The sequence below is a fragment of the Poeciliopsis prolifica genome, unplaced genomic scaffold, assembly GCF_027474105.1.
Source record: "Poeciliopsis prolifica strain line A6 unplaced genomic scaffold, Auburn_PproV2 SCAFFOLD003, whole genome shotgun sequence".
NCBI lineage: Eukaryota > Metazoa > Chordata > Actinopteri > Cyprinodontiformes > Poeciliidae > Poeciliopsis > Poeciliopsis prolifica.
In genome coordinates, this window is record NW_026562378.1 from 1,886,834 (window position 1) to 1,909,591 (window position 22,758).

A 22,758-nucleotide genomic window follows, 5' to 3' on the forward strand; every position below is an offset into this window, starting at 1 on the left:
TATATTAACAAGCTCACTCTTGCGCGATTTTAATTTCATTCCTTATTGAATGAAAGCGCCGCAATTGCAAAACTGTAATTTTTCGGCATGAGCAGAAAGCAGACAAAGTTTTGCATGCATTCCCAATGAAGCTAGAGACAGAGATTTATGAAGAGCATTAAAAAAAAGCAGTTTAACGTTAAGATTGAGACATCAAGAAGACATAATACTGAAGAGCAATATCTGGCAGAACAATGTCAAAAATGTGTGATCAAGGAAGAAGGGGATCACAGGCTTCAATCAGAGAGAGGATAGGACAGATGAAAGTCTGGACAGGGCCAGTGAATCGATCACGTTCTTTAGCAGGTTTAATTTAATAAACTCAGAAACCTCCTTTCCTGCCTCAAGCCAGACAGTCATCATGTCCTCCTTTGATCCACAGCTCCTCTGTCACACCTCAGAGGTTCTGCTTCTGCATGTTTGTCTTCTGCCAAATCAGGAGACGTTGGTACTCCCTTCACCTCCGCCTCCCACCCGTCTGTATCCGGGAAGGCATGAAGATGATGAAGCAGCACAAACGACTGAACCAGAACACAACTGCAGATCCAAATGGTGCCAGCCTCAGAACCCGAAAGGCCTTTGTAACAATGCTGATAAGAGGTAGATATCTGTGTTAAACATTTAAAAAGTCCAACAGTTTCAACATGGTCCAACGCCTGACCTTGATCTGACATCCACTCTGTTGTCGGGATATGTACCAACAACATTGTTGCTGTGGATACACTTGCACTGCCCTTGTGCCTCTTGGTTTATACCCCAGTGAGACAAATCTCCTGCAATTAGGAAAGCACCACACGTGGTTAGCACATTCTCATGTCTGTGCACAGACAATAAAAATCTCATGGGCCCATCAGATTAAGCCTGTCATGACTACTGAGAAAACCTTGTGGACATGTAAACGGTATAAGAGTATTAAGATATAAAACAAAGCTGACAAGTTGTGGGCTATTCTCAGAGGTGGAACCAGGTCATTAATTTTCCAAGTCACAAATAAGTGTTGAGTCTTTCCACCCAATTTTTGAGTCAGTTTCTGACTAAAGTCATTGAGAAAAATCGAAGTTGTATAAAAATCCTCGCAGGTGTCTTTTATACATGTAACTCATTCTTGAAATGTATTTTTGTTTGATTGTTTTCTGAGACTTAAAAAGTGGAAAAAATCAGAATAGGTGGATAGAAACTGCAAAATTAAAAATAAACCCTCAATTTTTCTTTTTTTTTTCTTCGCTCGCTTGAGGGTGCTTTTGGCTCTTTTGAAAAAGAGTTAATGCACTTTAGGGAAATTTGCTGAATAAGTTCTTTTTTTAATTATTTTTTTCTCCAAGGATTTTGTTGACTCTAGTGGCCCGTATTTTTTGAAAGTAGGCTGACAGGAAAGAGGGGATGGACAGAGAGGGGAAGACATGCGGCAAATGTCGCCGGGGCTCGAACCCACAACAGCCGCGTCGAGGACTAAGGCCTCCATACGTGGGTTGTGCTGAACCCCTACGCCACCACAGCACGCCCCCTGACTAAGTTCTGACATAGCAAACTTTTCCAGTCCAAACCTGAAGACCTCCACAGGGAGGTGTCCACCTCCCTGTGGACACCTGCCTGTCCACAGGGAGGTGGACAGGCACCTCCCTGTGCCTGTCCACAGTCACTCCAGGCTGGGATGGGAATGACGAAACGCTCCCATTGACTGGTGGTGGTGAAGGGCTTGAACAATGTGAAAGTTCAAACCTCCAGCCCAGACTGGAGGACCGTCAGCCTGGCCGAAAAAAGGAAATCTGTATCTTACCAGAGGCAAAAAACTCTGTAAAACTCCAGTCTGGACCTCCAGGCTGGTTTTTATTCATTATAACAGTTAGCGATTTTTTAAAAGTTTGCCAAAGGTCTCATGACAATTGGATGGACACGTAGTTAATAACACATAAATAATAGCAAAGTAATAACAAAAGAAAAGCAAAACACTGGTGGATCATCAAAAAAACAAAAACAAAGTCTGTCACCGTCAGCGTGTGAAGCGTACGAATTTATATATTTTCAATGTTACATGGAGACAATCTATGCAATATGAAAGACACTTCAAGTCACATCACAATAATTACAACTGTCCATGTCCTTGTTGCAATCATCCCATCAAGCATGCTGGCTGTAAGCTACAGTTACCACACACCCAAGTTTTCCTGCTAATGATTTGCACAAAGAGCTGGAATGAGAAGGCGGCGTGCGAAGGAATGAATGCATATTAACCTCAGACATGAATAATGAATGTCTGAGCTTTGAAGAGAGCTCCTCCGGTCCAGCTGAAGGCCCCTCCAAGAGACTCAGTATGGGCAGTAAACAGAGCTACTGTGGCCTGTTGTCGATAGCAGACGATCGTTGTATCCCCAAACAAAATGTTTGCAGACATTAGTTTGGCAGCCTAATGCTTAGCCGTCTTGTCTTGGTTTGCTTTCGTGTTGCCGTAAAGCAACCGTGAAAGATTAAAGAGAGAACTTTCAAAAGTGTTATTAGAGTTTTGAATGTCTAAGAAAACTCAAAAGGTTCCAGTCTAAAACCGTCTGTGAGACGCAGGCTGAAGGAAAGGAAGACCGCTGCACAAGCCGTGAAATTATGACGTCTGTCTGCCGTGACACATTGGCAGATATGTGTCACAAAAACAATTAATTATACTTAATTCCAGCTGCACAGCTCCTGTTTCCAATCTTGCCAGAGCTTTCATCCCGGGCCTGTTTGTTTTGTCTCTTGGTCTTTCTGATGCTGTTTCGTCAGTAATGTTTTCCAACCAACCTGGGGGCCTTCACAGAAAAACGGTCTCAAACTGATGGACTGGTTTTTATATCTCCCCTCCCTGTGCTCCAGCCCGTGCAGCTCCTCAACAGGGTACAGTGGCTTCTACCAGTTATGTCTGTTTTCTTTTCCTCTCCCCACATTTTCCAGACCCCTGTCGCACTAAGCCGAGCTTAGCGGTCAGCTGAGCTGATCAAAGACCGTGGCCATGCAGTGGCTAACAAGAGGCGAGAGTTCCCAGTGACATGGGACCTCCCGGCGGGTTTGCACCACTATAGACTTACTGTAAGACTGGAATGAATGTGGCGGGATGAAAGCCAACCGTCGGCTCTATGTATTAGATCGAATGACCCGAAACGATTCAGTTCCCAGATGAAGTTTTACCAAAATGGCTGAATATTGTTGAGGAAATCAATGAGTGTCCTTCACTAGCAGATTAAAACATGACATCTTGGTGAAAAAGTGGGGAAAATAGACACTATATGACACCTAAGAAGAGACTGAAGGAAATGCGGCGTCATTATCAAAGAATCCTTCTGGACTCTTGCGACCAAAATGTTTCGTTTCCTGTTTATCATTTTCTTTCATCGTATTATGTGCTCAACCTGTTTATGTTTTCTTTATGGATACTTTGGGTGTGGTCTTTACAGGCTTTAATACTCTATAAAATGTATGTGACGTATCTTAACATGTTGTTGTCCGCTGAAGATAATTTATAATGGAATTCAATTACACACTTATAGACTATTTACCAATAAAGTGACTCCTAAGGTGTGAATGCTGCACTGGATTTTATTTTGGGGTGTCTGCATAAAGGCCCCTAGCACCACAAAGTTTACTAAACTGTTTTTTTTTTTTTTTTTTATTTGCTGCCCCCGACCTTCTTTTTTTCTCTCTCTCTTCTCCAGTGCAGACATATATTACCCGGGCAACACTCATTCATGTCTTTGCCTTCATCCGTTCCTTTCTGGCTCCTTCTTCAACCCTTCTCCTCTTCCTGGATCTGAAGCAAAATTAGCTGCACCTGCGTTTCCAGGCTGGAACCAGTTCCTTGAACTCCTTTGAACACACCACTGAATGGATCCTCAAAGAAGAGAGTTGAAGGGATAAAACAGTCAGCATAGGTAGCGGAGAGCAACTAGAGCACTCTTGTGGCATTGCTGTAGGTAAACAGAGGGGAGCTGACTGCACACATCCGGTGATGGGAAGAGCAGCCTCAAGCCAGAGGGGGGCGGTAACATTTTCATTGAGTGACTTTTTGAAAGAAATTTTAAAAAACAGAATGGGGGGGATAACTATGTTTTACTTCTACATTTAAAAAAAAGAAAAACATTGAAGTAGTGCTGGTCTGAAGCGTCACGTGAACCAACTAGTGTGGGTGGTCCAAGGACCCAGAACCCTGCTAGCATTAAGCTCTCATAAATGCACTCTCGTCCTATTCTTGGATGGGTTACTTTGCATTTGTGAGTTTATTTTTGTCTTGTCTTCTGGTTACCACCCTGCCGGCAAAAAGCAAACAAGCACTAAAGATAATATAAGAAGGAAAAATGTGTGAACAAACAGACTGAAGAGTTTTTGTATCGACCACAGATTTATACGCAAAACTGCAAATTAATGTTATCGCTGATGTTGCCACCACCTGCTTTGGGGACTAATTGCTCGTTGCAGAGGAGTCTCTGCAGGTGAGTTTCCTCCCCATGGGAACAACCAATCACTTGGCTGGGTTGGCCTAAGATCTCTCCAGGTAAACTGGTCAAAAACAAGACTGTCACGTAAACCGGTTTCTCAGTAAATGAGTGTGAACATGGCTTGCAAGGATCATCATTCTGTTGGCAATGGAGTGCTGCTTAGCAAACATTAACAATGTTGGTAATCATATCTGACGTAAATCAGGAGAGAGTTCATCTGATTTGGGTAAAAAGACAAACAATCTTCTCAAAGTTGGCATAAGTGTTGAATTTTAACTGTTCACTGACAGTTTCATGGCGTGACAAAACACACAAATGATTTCTACTATCAAAATGATTTATGAGACTAGACACAAATTTAGGTTAAAAGTTGAGATTTTCAAGACAGCAGCACGCAAACCACATGGTACGCTGAGGGCAATCAGTCGTTACCTGTGTTAACTGCTTGAAAGTGTTTCTGCTCCTTTTCCTGACACCATGAAGCAGTCTGGCCCTATAGATCCCTCTCAGCAGTGGTCCCATGCCCAGACCGGCACGGCTCTGATCCTAGTTCTATAGAAGAATAAGGAGATGGTTGATGGAGGAGTTGAAGTCATTGAACAGGCATCCATTTGAACAACCACCAAAACAAAGGAGCCCTTTGTTTCAAAAAACACAAGATTGGTTTTAGACACAAGAGCCCAAAGCAGCAGCAGCAGCAGCAATGAAACTGAGATACACTTTGACTTTTATTTGAACTGTAAAGCTTCACAAACCTGCAGGTTGTCCATTTTTCTAAATGAGTGTTGTGTTTTTTTAACGTCGACTATTGAGAGTCTAATATTGAAACCTGCTGCTGAAACACCTTCACCAGACGGTGCCTCCAGCCGACAGAGTGCCAAGGTCGGCCCTCCGCGCCCAGAGTCACAGTTTGGGCTCCATGTCCTGCCTGCGACCAACGTAAACCCGCTGGTGCTGTCTCTAGGAACCACATGGGTGCTGTGCCAAGAAGGAGACACTCTGAGGACATTTTTTGAATGGAAACAATCAAATTTAGCTTTTAGATTAACAGTCTGCGCCACACATATCGAAATGCAGTGCAGACAGTCAGAGATGGCTGTGCCAATCGCGGAGTAGATCGCCGTTGTCTACTGTACTCACGCTGACCCACCCAGCCACCGGCCACCCTCCCTCTTCTCCACTCCTCTGTGTTGTAGAAACAATGGGTGAATCCATGAGCCTCAAACACAAAAGAAAAAACAAAGTTGGCTGTGTGCGCCTCTCCCTCTTGCGAACCAAGGGCAGAAAGATGACACAAAGGAAGCACTGACAGCGAGACACGAGTGCACACACTGCAGCGGAGCGGAGGGATCCTGCTCATGTATTCATTGCTGTGGGAGGGTCGTCTTGCGCGCGGCAGCCGACTCCATCTGACCTTCATGAGTTACGCCTGCGAGCTCAATCATACTAAAATAAAAAAGTACCTTAAAGAGATTCACCAGAGATCTCCGCAGTGGGACTGGACAGAATCTGCTTTTGTCTGCAACGATGGATAGACTGGATGCTGCTCTATGAGCTCACTGCTGGAGTTGGTGGGTGTGAACACCAACTCAACTATGTGTTTGAACAGGGTTAAAGGAATGCTACACTGAACGCCTGGCTCACACGCCAAAGCTGACTCGTAATCATGACATGGACTTCATCTGCGAGGTCAGCAGTGGAACCAGTATACACCTACACACTTAATTTATTAAAAAGGTTTCCTTGTGTTAGATTAGAAAGTATTTACTTATTGTTTAGAAATTTACCTGGTCAAACTGAAAACCTTTCACAGAAAAGTCATTTCTAAGACTCTGGGCAGATCAGCAGATCACACTGAGAGACATGATCCACAACTGGAGAAAAATGCAGCGGGCTAGTTCAAGGCCAAAACCACTGATGACCAAAAAGAACATGAAGTCCCGTCTCACAATCTGCCCAGTAAATATCATGATGATCGTCAAGACTTTGGGGGAAAATATTCTGTTGACTGATGAGACAGAAGTGGACCTTTCTCTGTCTCTGCCTCTTGACGTGCTCACTTGAATTGAAATATGACTTTTAAACTGCTGCTTTTTTCAAGTAGAAGCTCGCTGCGCTAATAAAGCCTGAACACTGAGGCAACTTGAACAAAAGAAGCATTTCTTCTGACCCAAAGAAATCTGATCAGGCCCTGCAGAAATTTTACACAAGTACTTTTAAATTAACTTTTTTTATTTTTAACTCACAGCATAAAAACTAAAAAAAGAAAACGTTAAAATAAATGTCTCACCTCGCAGCTGGTTCGATTTGACTAATTGGATGAAGGTCGCCTTGTTTCACTGTGATTTCTCACCAGAAAGCAGATAAAATACATCAAGAAACTTTTCACACCTTTGTACATGTGGGCAGCAGGTGACCTCAGATCAGTGACCAATCAGGGATTAAGCTGCCCATCAGTGAAATGAACATGTGTTTCACCTCCTCCTCCATGTTTTTGATTGAGCGTTTTTTGTTGATTTTTTTTGCGCGAGGATGACGTGGTTTTCCAGCCGTATCAAAATAAATATATTTTTCAAAACTGCACTTTTTTCACACGATCAGCAGCCGGATGTTTCCGCTGCCATAATTTTTAGTGACTTATTGTATGAACAAACTTATTCACGTGTAACTTTAATGTAATTTCCTATGTTATGAAAACACTGCAATTGGTAAGTTGTGTTTTTTGGCATTAGCAGAAAATAGATGAAAATTTGCCCACATCTGTAAAGGAACTACAGCAGACTGTTGGTCAGAGGCTCGATACTGGTTCACCTTTAACCTTTAAGGGTGCCCAATAATGCACTCTTAAGCAAATCCAATTATTGTAACACACCATTTCATTTTATTCATCCACCCACAGTGAAGATCTTAAGAGGTAAAAAAAAAAAAGTAGACAGCACATCCACACACTCACACCTGCACACGTCACAGCTCATCTTTTCCACTTTTGTCATCAGAGGCTGATATCGAGTCCTTCTTGGAGGAACCTTTTATCGTCTTTTTAACGGCAGGAGCTGCAGCTTTTTTATCGCTCTGCTTCGATTTCTGTGTTGCGGCTTTGGTTGCGTCTCCAGCTTTGATTTTTGCCTTCGCCGGAGCTTTGGTCTTAGCAGCAGGTTTGGTAGTCCTCTTTTTCTCAGCCGTGCCCTCCGGCCGATTGGCTGATTTTCCAGCAGAAGTCGCGTCCGGTTTCTTTTCCTGCTTATCCGTTGCCAACTGCTGAGCCTGCGATGCAGCCGGCCCAGACTCACCGGAGTCCTGTGACTCTTTCTGGCTGAACTCTTCATTTACAGGTGTGGAAAACATGTTCAGCATGTCTTGAGCCTGGATTCTCTCCTGGTGAGGGCAAAAAAAAAAAAGAGGCAAATTTAAAAGGTAGAACAACTCCAAATAAATGTTCAGTTTTCTTTTTCATTTGTTCATGTTGAACTAAGTCAGTGGACGAGCATTGGATGCGTTACCTTCTCTTCGTGAATGGGATCCAAGGTGAACCACAGAGCCACTGCACACCTCTGACCTCTACTGACGGCCTGGACGCCGTGAGGGTTCTCTTTCCCTGCTCCGAACCCAACAACCCGGCCGCAGCGGGGGTGAACCTCGGCCTGCAGTGGGCATGAAGACCAACGTTATGACGCAAGCGACGCACGCTTTCAGCATCGGCAGAGTGCATCATTTTACATCTGTTTATAATATTAGGATTGAACCATTATGTCACACGTTGCAGTATGAGAGGCGACATAAAGGACACGTTTATTCATGAGTTCAGGTCAAATTAAATTTGTCACTGAGATTCTTGTGGTGAAAAATTATAAAAATTTCAGAATCAGGATTAAAGAGGAACATTGTGGCGCATTAATCCACTTCTGGTAAGAAATACATTCATGCGCCCTAAAGTTCTCTTCACTGCGTAGTTTAATAATTGCACAGTAATTGTGTGATGAGAACTTTATGTCTAAGACAACTTCTGCTTCCATTTTTTGACTATTATTCTGAATTACGGTGGGTTTTTGACTCTGCAATAACAGCTTAAAGGGATAAAGAAAACCCCTGACAAATCTCATCTGTGTCATATTGACGCTAGTAAGAGGATTAAGAATGACCACAGTAAAGACAGCAGCTAAAACAGACACTTTTTGTGTCAAAGTTTTCTTTTCTGTGAATGAACATATTAAAATATGCCAATAAGAGATGTTGTTTTAGGAATTCAACTCTTAAGCAAAGACAACAGGGAACAATAAAACGAAGGACAGGCAGTGGCACTAATAAATACACACACTTTATTTGAAATCAGAAAGAATTAGTTGTCGTTGGATCTGCGAACTCAGTTCAAAATATGTAGATGGTGAACTACGAACAAGAATTCATTCATTTTAACCTGGATGAACTTAATCGACAACTAGTTCTTGTTCAGAACACTAACTCTCCAGAAATGCCCCCAAGTTAATGTCACTCATTTTCCCATTGGGCCCACAGCATAATGCTGCCGGAACCATGTTCTGCTGAGAGGATGATGTGTTTAAATGGAAATCTTACTTACGGTGACTGTTTTTGCATCCAGCTCAGTGAAAATAAACTCTCCTCCCTCAAAGTCGTCATTAAGATACAAGATGGCACTGAAAGGATGACACTGCAATGTCAGGCAGAAATCAAAAAACACAAAGGTCTCCTCAGAATGCTCTTGTTTTACCTCACCTGTAGTCTCTGTGAGTGTAAGCAGGAGGTTCTTTTTTGCACTGATGGAGGTTGGAAAGCAGAACACAGTTGTCAACATGAACAGGATGGCTCAGGTCCTTCCGGTCCTCCTGCTTTTCTGAATGAGTGGCGGCACAAAGAGAAGTTATCCATCCCACTGTCACCCTGTGAGAGGTCGTGTGTAGGTCACACGACCTCTGACCTACAGCGCATCAGGCTGACAAATCCAAGTGGAGTACCTAGCTCCAACGGTAAGGTTTGTGCTTTATAAACAAACAAAAAAACACACATTAAAACAACATGCATGCTCACCTTTGCGCTACTGTTCATAAAAAATGTTTCTAACTTTACTCTTACATCAGACTGAACTGGTCTCATCACTAGGAACTGGAAATGGTTTTCTGTAAGCTGTGAGAGAGAGCAAGATCACCCCCTAGTGGCCGAGCTCACCGTCGATGGCAGAGCGACACACCAGATGAGAGTAGGAGAAGTACAGAGGCGTGTCCAGCCGGAAGTAGGACTCCAACACCTTGCGGACTTTCTCACTCAGGTCGAAGAACAAACGAGCGCTCTTCAGAGGAACCTTTCCCTCCTGGCCGAGCTGCCAAACATAAAAACACAATAGAAATGGAACGAGCCAAGCCTTTTACACAGAGAGAGAGAGGTCTGTGTAAATTTGCTTGGCATTCTGGGTGAATGCAACCAAAACAAACGTCAGAATCTAAAGCTGGTGGGAGAAATGGCTCAACGTCTTTTCACCAATGACAAAAGATAAATCTGAGGCCACACTATAACTTATGAGGTTATGAAACTTATGCAATTCATAAGTTTCCTGAAAGAAATGGCCCAAGTCATTTTTGACAAAAGTGAAATTGGCAAAAAAAAAAAAAATAAAAATAAAAAAAAAAAAAATATATATATATATATATATATATATATATATATATATATATATATATATATATATATATATATATATATATATATATATATATATATATATATTTTTTTTAACCATAATCACTTTTGTCAATAATGACCATTATTTTCCAGAAGGTGACCATATGGTTTCTACAACCCAGTAATCCACTGCTCTGTAAAATAAAACATGTCTGTGATTGTGTGACAGAGTGTGGTGCTCAGACCTTGACAGCCTTCAGGACGGTGACCCCCTGGAACATCTCACTGGGTGTGTGTGGGGATGGGTGGCCGCTGTAGCCGTCGCCTTTCAGAGCGGCAGCCTGTGAGAGGAGTGTAGGAACGTTACGCTGACGTGACATGCTCTCTCACTGAAGCCACCCGGGACGAAGCTCCTTTTCGTTTGGACTCACGTTGGAGAGGCGCTGCAGCTCCCTGCAGTCGTCGTCGCTGATCACCTCGTCCAGCAGCACCCGCTGAGAGCCGTTCAGCTGCTTGGACGTCATGGTAACTCTGATGTTATCGTACAGCACCGCGCCCCCTAGAGGAAGCAGGTCACAGTACATTTCTGTGGCTCTCGGATGAAGCGTTCCAATGTACTGTGGCGTTTGGACGGTCACCTTCTTGGGGCGCGATCATCTTGGCCAGGTCCGAAGTATCCTTCTTCTTCTCCTCAACCAGAGTTTCAATCTCCTTCATCAGGTTTCCGATCTCCTCAGTGATCCTCGCCGCAGTCTCTCTCTCGGCTCTGAAGTACGCAGAGTTATTCCAAAGAGGAGCAGATGGAGATTATCATAACTCACACTGCACCACAACTATCAATTATCCTGACAATCATTTGGGTGAAAAAAATTTGCCACGTTCTGCAGATTTTTTTTTTTTAAATACTGTCAATTTAGAATTTTTTTTGTTAATTTGGAACCAAAATCCGTTATTAATTTTTAAACTTTCCAATAGTTTAGATTACTTTGGTAACTTTTAGACCCTGCCATTAATTTCAGATATTGAGAACCCGCTGGGTGTGTGATGGATGTCTTTTGTTTGTTAGATGTGATGAAGGGAATTTTTTGTAAAATGATTTCTTTTTACCACTTTTTTTTAACTTTGACAACAAATTTAGTTAACATTTATTTTGTTCTCTGTTTTGCTGGAAACACACTACATATTTCAAACAATCAAGTTGAAAATGCTTTCTAGAATCCAGACACCGAGGGCCCTTCTTGGTCAAATTTTAGTTTTGGAGCTCAGGAGGACGCGATAAACCACTGTATCCTTCTTAGACTCTAAAATGCTAATTCAATTGGGATTTGGATTTCCCCGGTGTGGGACAGAAAAATAATATTTCTGTTCCATTTATGCCAGTTTAACAAAAGTATTCAAATACCCCATGAGCTGTTAGGTTGTTGGTGTTAGTACATTTGTGTGTGATTTTACACATTTTTCTATTTGCTTCCTGGAACTTCCCATTAAGAGCAAAATGCATGAAACGTTTCTGCAGGTGAAAGTCAAACACAAGTAGAAGTAAATTTTCCGCTGAGTGAATTAAGATATTCGCATCCATAAGAGATGCAAATTGAAAACACACCTACTATAACAGAAGTGTCAAGAATAAACTAACATTGCAATGCTTGGCTCAATTTGCCAAAGTGCCGTGAATCTTACTTGTGTTTGTTCCTCAGCTTCTCTGGCATCACGTCCTCCGGAGTCCAGGTGTCCTTGCAGTGAAAACAACATTGCATTGACATGTCAAAAAGAGAATTTTCAGTTATCAGTGTTCCACAACGATATGGCAAAACAGGATGAGGACAGTTTTTGTTTTCTCACCGGATCTACGAAGGTGATTCCAAAAGCTTCATATCCAAAGTACAGCAGCTCCTTCTCTAGTATGGACTGCTGGATGTACTGCTTCACCACCTGGTTACAGAGCAGACACCAAATCCCAGCATTTGACACATCCAAGAAACACAAAGTCAGCTAATTATCAGTCATGCTACTATTCTCTGTGGCTCAAAATATTTAGCTTGTTAGATGAGAGCCAAACTCTTTAGCTCTGAATTCATAGTGATAGTGATAAAAGCGAAGGTACACTGCAAAAACACAACGTCTTACCAAGTAGTTTTGGTTTAGTTTCAAACGAAAATATCTTAACACTTGAAATAAGACAAAACGAACTTAAAAATAACTGTTCAGCAGGAGGTTTGAGCCCATTTTGAGTCAATAATTTCTTAATATTGGTGAAAAACTACTTGTTCCAGAGACAGATTATTTCAGTTACACCAGCATATTTTAGTGAAATAATCTGCCAATAAAAGTAGTACTTTTTCATCAATATTAAGGAATTACTGACTTAAAACAAGCTGCAATATCTTTCTGAGATGTTACTTGATAACTAGTTTACTCTTATTTCAAGTGTGTTTAGACATTTGCACTAGAAACTAAATCAAAAATACTTGCAGATTTTGTGTTTTTGCAGTTTAGGATCGAGATCAAAAGGAACTCTGACCTACAAAGACATTTTCAAAGATTCAGATTGTCTTACTTTAGAAAAATACATAGGAGATTAAAAAAGAAAAAAAAAACATTTCTTTTGATAAGCACATCCAAATTTTGAAGCGAAAAAACTGATATTTTATACTGCAACTGAAGAGCATAATATTTTGATGAGCATCAAGCCAAAACAAAGCCGCCTTTTGATGGGGAGTTTAACTGGTATTTCTTTAAAGGTGGTCTTCCTGTCCTTTTATCGGTAACACTGATAAAAATCGATCAAGCCAAGCGTTGTGAATGTGGCAGTACCTGTCTGGCTGATATGGCTGCGGCCTTTTCCTCGCCCAGCACAGCAGAGTAATAGTTGAGGTTCTGGTTCATCATCTCGTCCTCAGGGTGGAACAACAGGAAGGTCTTAGCACACTCTATGGCCTGCTCATACTTCTCGCCTGCAAAAAGGAAGAGGGGCAGGAGCAACGGCATTATCTGCTTCCGTCTTGGGGTTGAGCTGGGTTGGGAGTCTTATTTCTCACTTCAAGCTTTCTGAACGTAATAGTTTTCAGCAAAACATGACACTGATGAGTGGAATTTATCACAAAGGTAATCCAGAATCCCGTCATGATGAGGCATTTATCACAATAAACGACAATAGATGTCCATCCCTGGTTGTAACGTGACAGAATGTGAAAACAGTGGAGTATTTGTACACCAGTTTGCTCACGTCAGGCGTTATTTCATGTCGACAGGCTGACAGACTTACTGTTGTAGTAGGAGAACTGCAGGTAGTTGAAGTGAGAGGGCAGGAAGTCCTCGAAAGGAGCATCTCTGCCAGCAGCGGAGGCCAGTTCCACGGCGCAGTGCTGCTTGCAGTTCAGCAGCTGCATGTAGTGATCTGACACAAACAGTCGCATTTACACGAGTGCCGTGAAACATGAAACCGCGGCGTGCAAACGTATTCGACCTCACCTGTCATGGCCTGGAACAGGTCGGCGCTATACTCCATGTAGGCGTACCCGTCGAAGCGGTACCCTCCCTCACACAGGGCTCTGCACTCCTTGTAGGCGGTGAAGTATTCCTCCAGGGCGTTCTCAAAGTGTTTGGCTGCCAGTCCGAAAGAGTCGTCGCTGTAGAAGCTCTTCCCCAGCAGAAACTCAGCCTGAGGAAAGACTCTAGATTACCGCTCCCGATTTTGACAATTCCAGATCGGGTATCAGTTATGTGTCTGATCTACAGAGTTGGGCAGAGCACCCAAAAATGGACTCAAGTTAGAGAAGGACCGTATCAACATATTTGTATTCAAGTAAAATATGAACAAAATATTTCACTAGAATAAATAGTAAAAAGTATCGATCTAACAAGCAAGAGTAAAAAATAAAAAAAAATAAAAATCTGGTAAAAAGCCTCCTAAAGTTCTGAGTAACTGATCGAATTATTAATCATTAATTTCAAAATGACATCACCAGAAGGACCAAAATAAAAAGTTAAGTAGAAATAAGGATATAAATGACAATAATTCATATTAGTGACGAAAAAGAAAGAACGTTTTCCAAATCAGTTTCACTCAATAAAAAACTTACAAAACCAACAGAAACCGCAGCCGCGCGTCTGTTTAGTAACGTTTTGATTAAAACATGTTTGTTTTCCACTCTGTGGGCAGGAAATCTGGAAATTTCCCTCAAGTTAAAGTAGAGACACTTCATCATAATGAGTCAAAAAAAAAGCACAGAATAGTAAAAGAATATTCTGAAAGGTACACTTTTTCGAAAATGTTACTCAAGTAAATGCAATTGAGTAAAAGTAACTAGATACCACCAACTCAGCCGATCGAACGGCAGATCTACTCAGTCTAATTCTTTGTCATAATAATTAAATATCAGAAGTGGGGCGGGGGGAAAAGAGGATTGGTGTATCTCTAGTTCTCACCATGTGTGGCTTAGCTTCCAGATCTTTGAAGTTCTCCTCCTCTACTCTTGCCATCATCCTGTAGTACTCCAGGTTCTGCTTCATCTCCAGGTGGTCTGGGTTGGCTTGGGAGAAGGTGTGGGCAGCTGCCACCGCCTTGTCCAGCTTGTTGATCTGAAACGACACAGATCACTTCTGCTCACCGGATGTTCTTGCTGAAATAAATGTACGAAACAGGTGAGAAACGCAGCGAAAGCCCTGCAGCGGTCCGAGAAGAACGAAAATATCAATGCAATATATTACTTCACATTTGCAAAGGAAATAGCAGTACATGGATGGAAGGTAAGCAGGCACCAGATGTCAAATGTCATAGTTGCCATAGAAATTTGAGTGTGTCAGAAAAACCGTGCAGGTACAGTTAACACCAGAAGTAATAATAATACACAGAATAAAAAAATACATAACTATTTTTCTCACTGTCTGAGGTTAAATCAGACCAAACATCTCTCGTTTTAGAGAGATAGAATATGTCAGAGACATTCATTAATGTCTTCAAAATCAAAAGTTCACATTCAGAATGATAACCATGTTTCCAGACGATGAGAGAAATTCAAGAAGGTGATTGCTATTGCTTTGGGAACTGCTGATAGGTTAGATGACACAGTTGAGTTAATTGGAGGCACATCTGGAGCACTCTGCTTTCTGCTAAGACATGATTGGAAAGTTACAAAAAGGCGGTCAAATTATCAGGAAGAGAACCGCAGAGCTGCACAAATCTGGTTCATCCTTTGGGAACAACTTTCACATGCTCATGTTTAACGTGGGAATGTCCGACCACCAGACGGCTCGGGAAGGAGACGGCTTCTGTGTCCCTTTTGGACGAGTCTTGGTCTAAAATCTGCAAATCGACCCCAAAAGCCAGAGAGTAATGGAAGATGCTGGCTGAAGCTGGTAAGACAGTCTCAGAGTCCACAGTGAAACGTGTTCTTTACCAGAGAAGCCACTCAGCAAGGAAGAAGCAGTTACTCTAAAAGAAACGTCAAAAAGTTCACCTGCAACTTGCAAAAGCACAAAGATTTTCATTTTTGGATGTATGATGAGACTAAAGTGGAGCCAGAGGGCATCGCTATCATCCTCACTGAGACGCATCGCGCTGTGCGGATGTTTCATAAAATAGATATGCGGGAATATTGAAGTTACATCTTTTATATACATGTTCATGTTATGCATATTGAAGTAACATCTGAAGGCATTCACCAAGGATGCAAAAAAGTCAAAGTGGCTTAAGGACAACAGAGACATGGCATAAGTCCTGATCTCAGTCCTGTGGAGAAGCTGCTGGAAGATCTGAACAGCTGTATGTAAACTTCTGGCTTGAGCTGTGTGTGTCTACGTCACAGATACAGACAAACAGACTGGATGCAGTGGTCCCATAAGATGAATAAAGGATGTAGTTTCGTCTGTTTTACATATTTATCTGCATTTTGCCAAACTGATATTATTTCTGACAACGTGTGTTGTGTTGTTGTGCATCTGACTGTGTGTAGTTTTTTTTAAACACCGAGTTTTAAATGGAAAACAGAATATTTTCACTTCACAAAAATCTAAAATAGTTACAACATGAAACGCCTGGCCGCCGCGCGCGCAGTTATTTTTCCGCTATTTCTGACTCTTCGGTCTCCATGATGCTGAACCTTTTACGTCCCAACGTCAGATTTACGTCGAGGCAGAATTCAGTTTAAGACGTGGCAGAGGAGCCTCGGTCCGAAGGAGGGGGGCCGGGTGTTCCCGGGTCAGACCTGCCTGAGCTCTGGCTGAAAATATGAAATCCATAATCAATCCCGCCGTGGAGTTACCTTGAAATAGGCCACCTGGAGGTAGTTGTACGGGGTCCTCTTCCCAAACTCCAGCTCCACTTCCTCGCTGACTTGATGCAGAGTCGGAGAGCCGAGCTTCTCGGTTTCACACGAGCTCACGCAGTCTGCCCGCCTCAGAATGTTCTGGAAAAAGCTCAGGTCCTCTACCGACCCGGACCCCGGCACCGGGAATTCCAAGCCCCGCAGCGGCTCGCCGGGAGCGGACTGGCTGTCACATCGCAGCCGACACTGAACCTTCACGTTCCGGACCGCAGCTTTGTTCCTGAGGGCCTTCTCCATGTTCAGGATGACCGCCAGCCAGTCCCCTCTGTAGTAGGCTTCCACCGCCGAGTCGAAGAGGAAGTCATAAGGCACCAAAGTGGAGTTGCTGGGACCGGAGTCCGGCCTGCAGAGGCCCGCGGTGAGCCAGAGGCATGTCCAGATCAGCGCGCGGCGGGGTCCCATGATGGGGTCCGGAGCCAGGAGAGCGCAGAGAAGGAGGCCCTTCTCCCCCAGACAGGAACTTTAGTTTGGAGGCGGGATTGGACATTTGAGAACCTCTGTTACACCCCCAACACCTTCCAAATGTTTTATACTGACAAAAGAAAAAAAAGTACACAATCATTATTATTATATTAATAAAGCTATGAAAATGCATCGTGTTATCATGACATAATGTTACTCCTTCATCAGAAGCACACCGGGTCTGTTGCTTTATTTCATGCAAATCCTTTAATCTCGCAAAGCAACTTTTCAACCCAACAACTGGAGACATTTTTTGGAAGTGTTACTTGAAATGAGCAATGTAGCCCAGTGTCACAGGAATGATGTTGAAGGATTGTGAGGGGGGTGGGGGGGGGGGGGGGGGGGGGGGGGGCTGGTGTCTGTCTCCAGTGACAGTGGCCCCTCAGTCAGGAGCCACTGTGACAGGTGACCTGTCGACAGGTCACGAGAGGTCACCAGTTAATCGTGGTGAGAAAACACGCACACTCATATCCAAGAGAAATTTAACCCAACAGTACCAACCGTGGGACGAAGTCTGAATACTGGACAATTTTTTCATTTTTTTTTCACAACATGGGAAAAATGTTTTGTCAAAATCTGTTAGGACAGACATTAGAACTAGTATTATTTTTAAATCAATATTAAGGAATTATTTACTTAAAACAGCTGATATATATTTTGCTGAATTGTTGCTTGCAAGGTAGTTTTGTCTTATTTCAAATGTGCTAAGATATTTGCATGAAAATTTAGGGGAGAAAAAAGCCCACTTGGTATGATTTGGTGTTTTTGCAGTGCACAAGTTCCTTTCAAGGTGTTACGTTTATTACCGTATCAGTCCACAGAGGGGCGCTGTTGACACAACACAGTTCAAAGTGTTCACCAACATCCATGTCTGGATGGTGGATGGCTCTGATTTTATGTCAATGAATGAAATGAAACGTTTCCCTTGGTGTGTGGACCGCTTTGACCTTTAGGATCAAAATCTAAAGGTCAAACACTTTAGAGCAGCTGATAAGGGGTCTTAACCGAAACAATATCAAGGAGTTTTATATTGTTTTATTGTCTCAGGATAGACACGTGTCCCATTTACCATCAAACTATACAATTTGTAGGAGCCATTTCTCCTTTCCTGTGTTTATCGCCACCAGGGGCGTATTTCATTTTGCGTTCTGAGAGTCTGATGGGGTGATGGGGTTCTTTAAGGTCAACCATGATTCTGGTCAGATGTTGTTGATGGGAAGAGGCAACAGTTTTCTACTGTGCTTGGTTTGGATTGATGTCGAATTTATGTGGAAAAAAATGGAAATAGAAGGGACAATGGACATTGTTGGGATAATAAATTACTTTATTATAAGTCAAACTGAAGATCGGCATCATGAATCTTGATTGAGTGCACGTAAAACAGCCATCAGCAGCCTAAAATATAGGGTTTAAGCCTCTACAATTGAATTAAAATATCTTTAAAAAAAAACAAATTAATGCTACTGAACTGAATAAAACAAAGAACTCAAACTACTTTCAGTCATAAAGTGAAACATGGTATTGTGTTTCTAGTTACATAAAATTGTTCTAAAATCATCTCAAGTCAATGAAAAATAAAACAAATGAACAAAATAATATAAAAAGTGTATTTTATTATAATAATATACATATATATATAGTAATGATTTAGAACCGGAGCACATGATGCTGTATGATGTAACTTCTGTCCAGAACATAAAACTAGCAATTTAAGGCTCCCTTAAATCCTTGTGAAAGCTCAATTTCTCTTTGAACGTTTAGAAAAATAGAAATGTTTTTATTCCTTTGGCACAAAATGCTGAGGTTTTAAATTCTGCCTCCCATAAACAGCTAAACACAAAGTTTTAATCTTTTTTTTAATCTTAAAAACTTCTGATCCTTCCTCAGCTTTCATCTCATTTAGGAACTGATAGGCAGTTCCTTCATGATTTTTGACTAACCCTACACCTTAAAAAAAAAAAACACACACAAAAAATTTATATCAATGTCTCAGATGTAGATTAGCTTCATAGGTTAGTTAAGATCATGAATTTTATTTTCCCTTTGGGATTAATAAAATATTTTTGAATTGAATTTGTGTTCCCTAAAAGAGGTTGCAATATCTAAGCCAAGTCAACTTTATTCATGAACACTTAAAAAAAAAAGGCACAAATGACCAAAGACATTGAAACATAAATTTGAGAAGATATAAAATATGTTATAAAGTAACATCTTGAGTGAATAAAAGAAGCTCTTTCATGGAAAGTCAGTAGCCAATGAAATTTTTAGCTTCGTTTTAGTTTTTAGAGCAGAGCTTAAAAACCATCCGCACAGCTAAGAGTGAATTTCATAACCACTGAGCTGCTACTGAAATGTTTCTTCCCTCTCTGAGCTTCTCAGCAAGATCATGAAAGTAGTGATTGTAGAGCAAGAGCATGTGAAGATTAAATGTTAAAATGAATGAGTAGGCAGCCAAAACCTCTGGGTTTCAGTCTTTACATCTGGACTATTACTTGTTTAAGACACTTTAATAAAGACTGAATCTCATTTGAGAGGAAAGCAAACCTGTCTGGCATCAGCGTAAAAACACATTTATTTGTGTCTCCTAAAGATGTAACCCAAGGGAAGCAGACTCTATTGTTTCTTCAGAGAATCCAACCCTTTAAACACAAAGAGAGCAGACCTGCACCATATGGCTACATCCAACACCACAGAGACTGAGGGCCATCCAACCCAACAATACCAAGTGCTGCAAGTCCAGATTTCTATTTAAAACTTATTTTTGGTAACGCTATTTTGTTTCAAATTAATTCAGCTCTTTTCTAGTCGGTTTTTATTGCATCACTCCAGTTCACAACAAACGTCGTCTCGAGCCACTTTAATATATGTTATTTTGAATCTGTCACATGCACAACCACGCGCGCACACACACACGCACACACACACGTTCCACTTGATCTTAGTAGTCAAACACTATGATGGTGCTTTATTTGCTTCACTTCGCTGCCAGTGTTTGTCTGAGTATTTTGCTGGTATCCACTGTCCTGTTTCTTCCTTTCTCCAGAACTTGTGAAAGTTTGTAGAAAATCTTGCGCCTCATGCCTTCTTCCCGGGTTCATCGGAGTTTTTGCTTTGCAGCAACTTTGTGTTTTACTTCCTCTGCTTGGAGTTAGTCTGTTGTCTCTGAAGGAAGGCCACAGAAAAGCAATCAGTGTTACATAAGCCAACAAAATTCTGATTTTCAATATTTTTTAAATATATTTATTTAATTTCTCTATGTCGACCCAAATCCAATGAAATTGTCGGTACAACTTGAGCGCTGCTTCATTCTTACAGCACTTTGATATTTTCCGCTTTAGGACTCACGCATGGGGACATAAAGTCCTGTCATAACGTCAAAGCGGGCCACGTGACACGTGATCTTTTACTGCTTCTCTGTCTCTCTATCTCAGCTCCCATGTTTCCCAGGTATTTCCATGTTGGTTTCTGTGATGGGTGATTTTATGACTTACCAGGCAGAGAGGTGTCAGAGGTCGGTTTAATGTATAACACTGGCTTACTGACTACATGTGTTTATCAAGCGACAATGTGATGAGATCACGGCAGTAAAAAAAGAAAGAAAGAAAAAAAAAACATAATCTACCACTCCCTCTGTCTCCGGTATTTTTTCTGGCACAGATCAAGTGGTTTCCAGTAAGCTACGTGCAACACACAGACCTGGCAGCTTGCCAGCCTACCTGCTCAACAGGTATGTTGACTTTGTGGGAGGAGAAGTTGCTCTCACCTCTTTCGGTGTGTGTCAGAGTTGCTAAGTAGAGCGGTTAGATAATTAACCCATCCTGCGTGGATGATTAGAAAACATCTAATAAGTCAACTTATAAAGTTCGAAAAGGCTGTAAAGCGAGAACAGAGTGTTCACATGTTTAAGGTTTTTAATTGTTAATTGTCAAGTGTTGCTGTGAGTTTGTCAGAGAACATGTTCGCTCTGATTGGATTCTCGCCTTTTTTGCTTACATCTCTTTTAACCGGGACGAAATACACATGTTATCTTCTTCAGACTTTACAATATGGCTCTCATTGAAGTCATAGAGAGTCATATTGAGATCCCCAAAGTGCAACATGACACTATAGATAAACAAGGGCAGAGCAGCGATAGGGCTGTCAGATGCGTCGCCCCACGGCAAGCAGGTCTCTGGTGCACGACTTGGACCGCAGGCCGGTGGGTCTGCATGCTCGCCCTGTGACTCCAAAAAAAGTTTTATGGAAAGCAAATAAGTGACTAATTTCATTTCATCACAATGAATTTAAATCAGCAGCACTTAGAAGGTCGTACGGTTTCGGTAAATTGTAAATCTGCTTCATCAATAACGTCAGAGGATCAAATATTTTGCTTAGACTCACCTACTAGGTCAGGCTTATTTGCCCAAACTGAAGCTCCACCCGACACGCTTTTGCAGTGTGTTGTCATGCAACAGTAAAATAAAATAAATAAAAACTATTTTGTCATCGTTAGCGCAGAGATTACAACGAGGCTCACAGTCATATCTTTAAGCGTGTAGAAAATTTGAATTCAGAGACCAAACTTTTCCATTTTGGTTCATCTGAGGTTGGCAAAGCTGAACCACAGTATTCAAAAAGATACATGACTCTAGATAATGTCTTGTTATGACAGGCCTTCCAAAGTGGTGTTTTTGTCACTGTTTTTAGCACGAGGACAATATATTCTGCTTTTAGAGTGTGATGTGTGAACGGTTTAGGCTCATCATATACGGACATTTATCAAAGAGGTCTATAATACAGAGTTTGGTGTTATCTTAAATGGCTCTCTTGCTTTTCATTTCATTTTCATCAGTGTTTTAGTCTCTCTCATAAAATCAGAGGTCACTACAGCCTGTATATAATAATAATAATTTTCCCCACTTTTCGTCTAAGCTGAACTAGATACATGTCTTTGTAGCCCACTAGTATCCGGTGACATCACTGACACGAGAGTTAACAACATGTAATTTTTTAAAAATGGTGGTCAATCTTCGTCTCATTGAGACGGACCAAGAAAAATAAAAAATACGGTGTGGTTCATGGACTGATTAAGATTAAAACCCAAATGGGATTCATCAGTCATCCTGCTCCCTTCATTACAGATAAATAAGACTACTGCAGAATCGAATACTGACTGCTTGGCTTTGTTTTTGCAAATACAACCTGCATATGTAGCCACTGTGGTTCTGAGCAGTTTATCTAAATTGTGGCTCACCAGAAGGTTTTGATGTTAAAGATGTTTTTATGGGCATCTTTATTACTCCTTTCTCACATATTTTCTATTAACATGCTGAGTATGACTTTGCGTGACTGCATTGGACATTTTTATTTGCTCAGTTAATGATTATCCTGAATCTACTGTATGGCTAAAAAAAAAAAAAAGGTTTTACTGCAAATCACATGAAGCTGTTGAAAGAAATCAGTGACATTTGTATTAAAATGTTTGATTTAAGGAGAAAAGTCCAAAATAAGTTTGGTGCCGTTTATATATCTGTATATTCACAATGCATGTCGCCTTTAGCCACTTTACAAACAATTCATTTCAAGTCATCCAAGTGATCCAAGTTATCAAATAGTGCAATAAGCTCAGGTCATTGTTCAATTAGTTATAAATGTTTCTAAGGAAACTCAGAAGATTGCATGGCATCATTGACCTTCAGCATTCACTCCTCCTGGACGAACACATTGCCTTGCTTCATTGGCTTAACAGCATTCCCTCCTACCGAGCATGCATGCAGCAACAGTGGGAAGAAAATCTCCCCTTTAACAGGAGGAAACCTGCAGCAGAACCAGAACCTGGCTCAGAACAAACCTCCGTCTGC

At 41.5% G+C, this 22,758-nt stretch overlaps 1 protein-coding gene across 1 annotated transcript; it reads right to left on the reverse strand.

Annotated features, from left to right (window-relative positions):
• Nucleotides 1-6,746: 6,746 nt before the first annotated feature.
• p3h1 (prolyl 3-hydroxylase 1) lies at nt 6,747-16,899 on the reverse strand. The gene is made up of 15 exons (XM_055027028.1): nt 16,394-16,899; nt 14,559-14,711; nt 13,602-13,791; nt 13,396-13,527; nt 12,945-13,084; nt 11,973-12,062; nt 11,811-11,863; nt 10,769-10,896; nt 10,562-10,689; nt 10,376-10,471; nt 9,681-9,831; nt 9,231-9,348; nt 9,076-9,151; nt 8,000-8,140; nt 6,747-7,874 (listed from the first exon to the last, which is right to left on the reverse strand). Exons 1-15 carry the CDS (start codon nt 16,856-16,858, stop codon nt 7,464-7,466), a joined length of 2,472 nt encoding a protein of 823 aa, XP_054883003.1. The 5' UTR covers nt 16,859-16,899; the 3' UTR covers nt 6,747-7,463.
• Nucleotides 16,900-22,758: the final 5,859 nt, after the last annotated feature.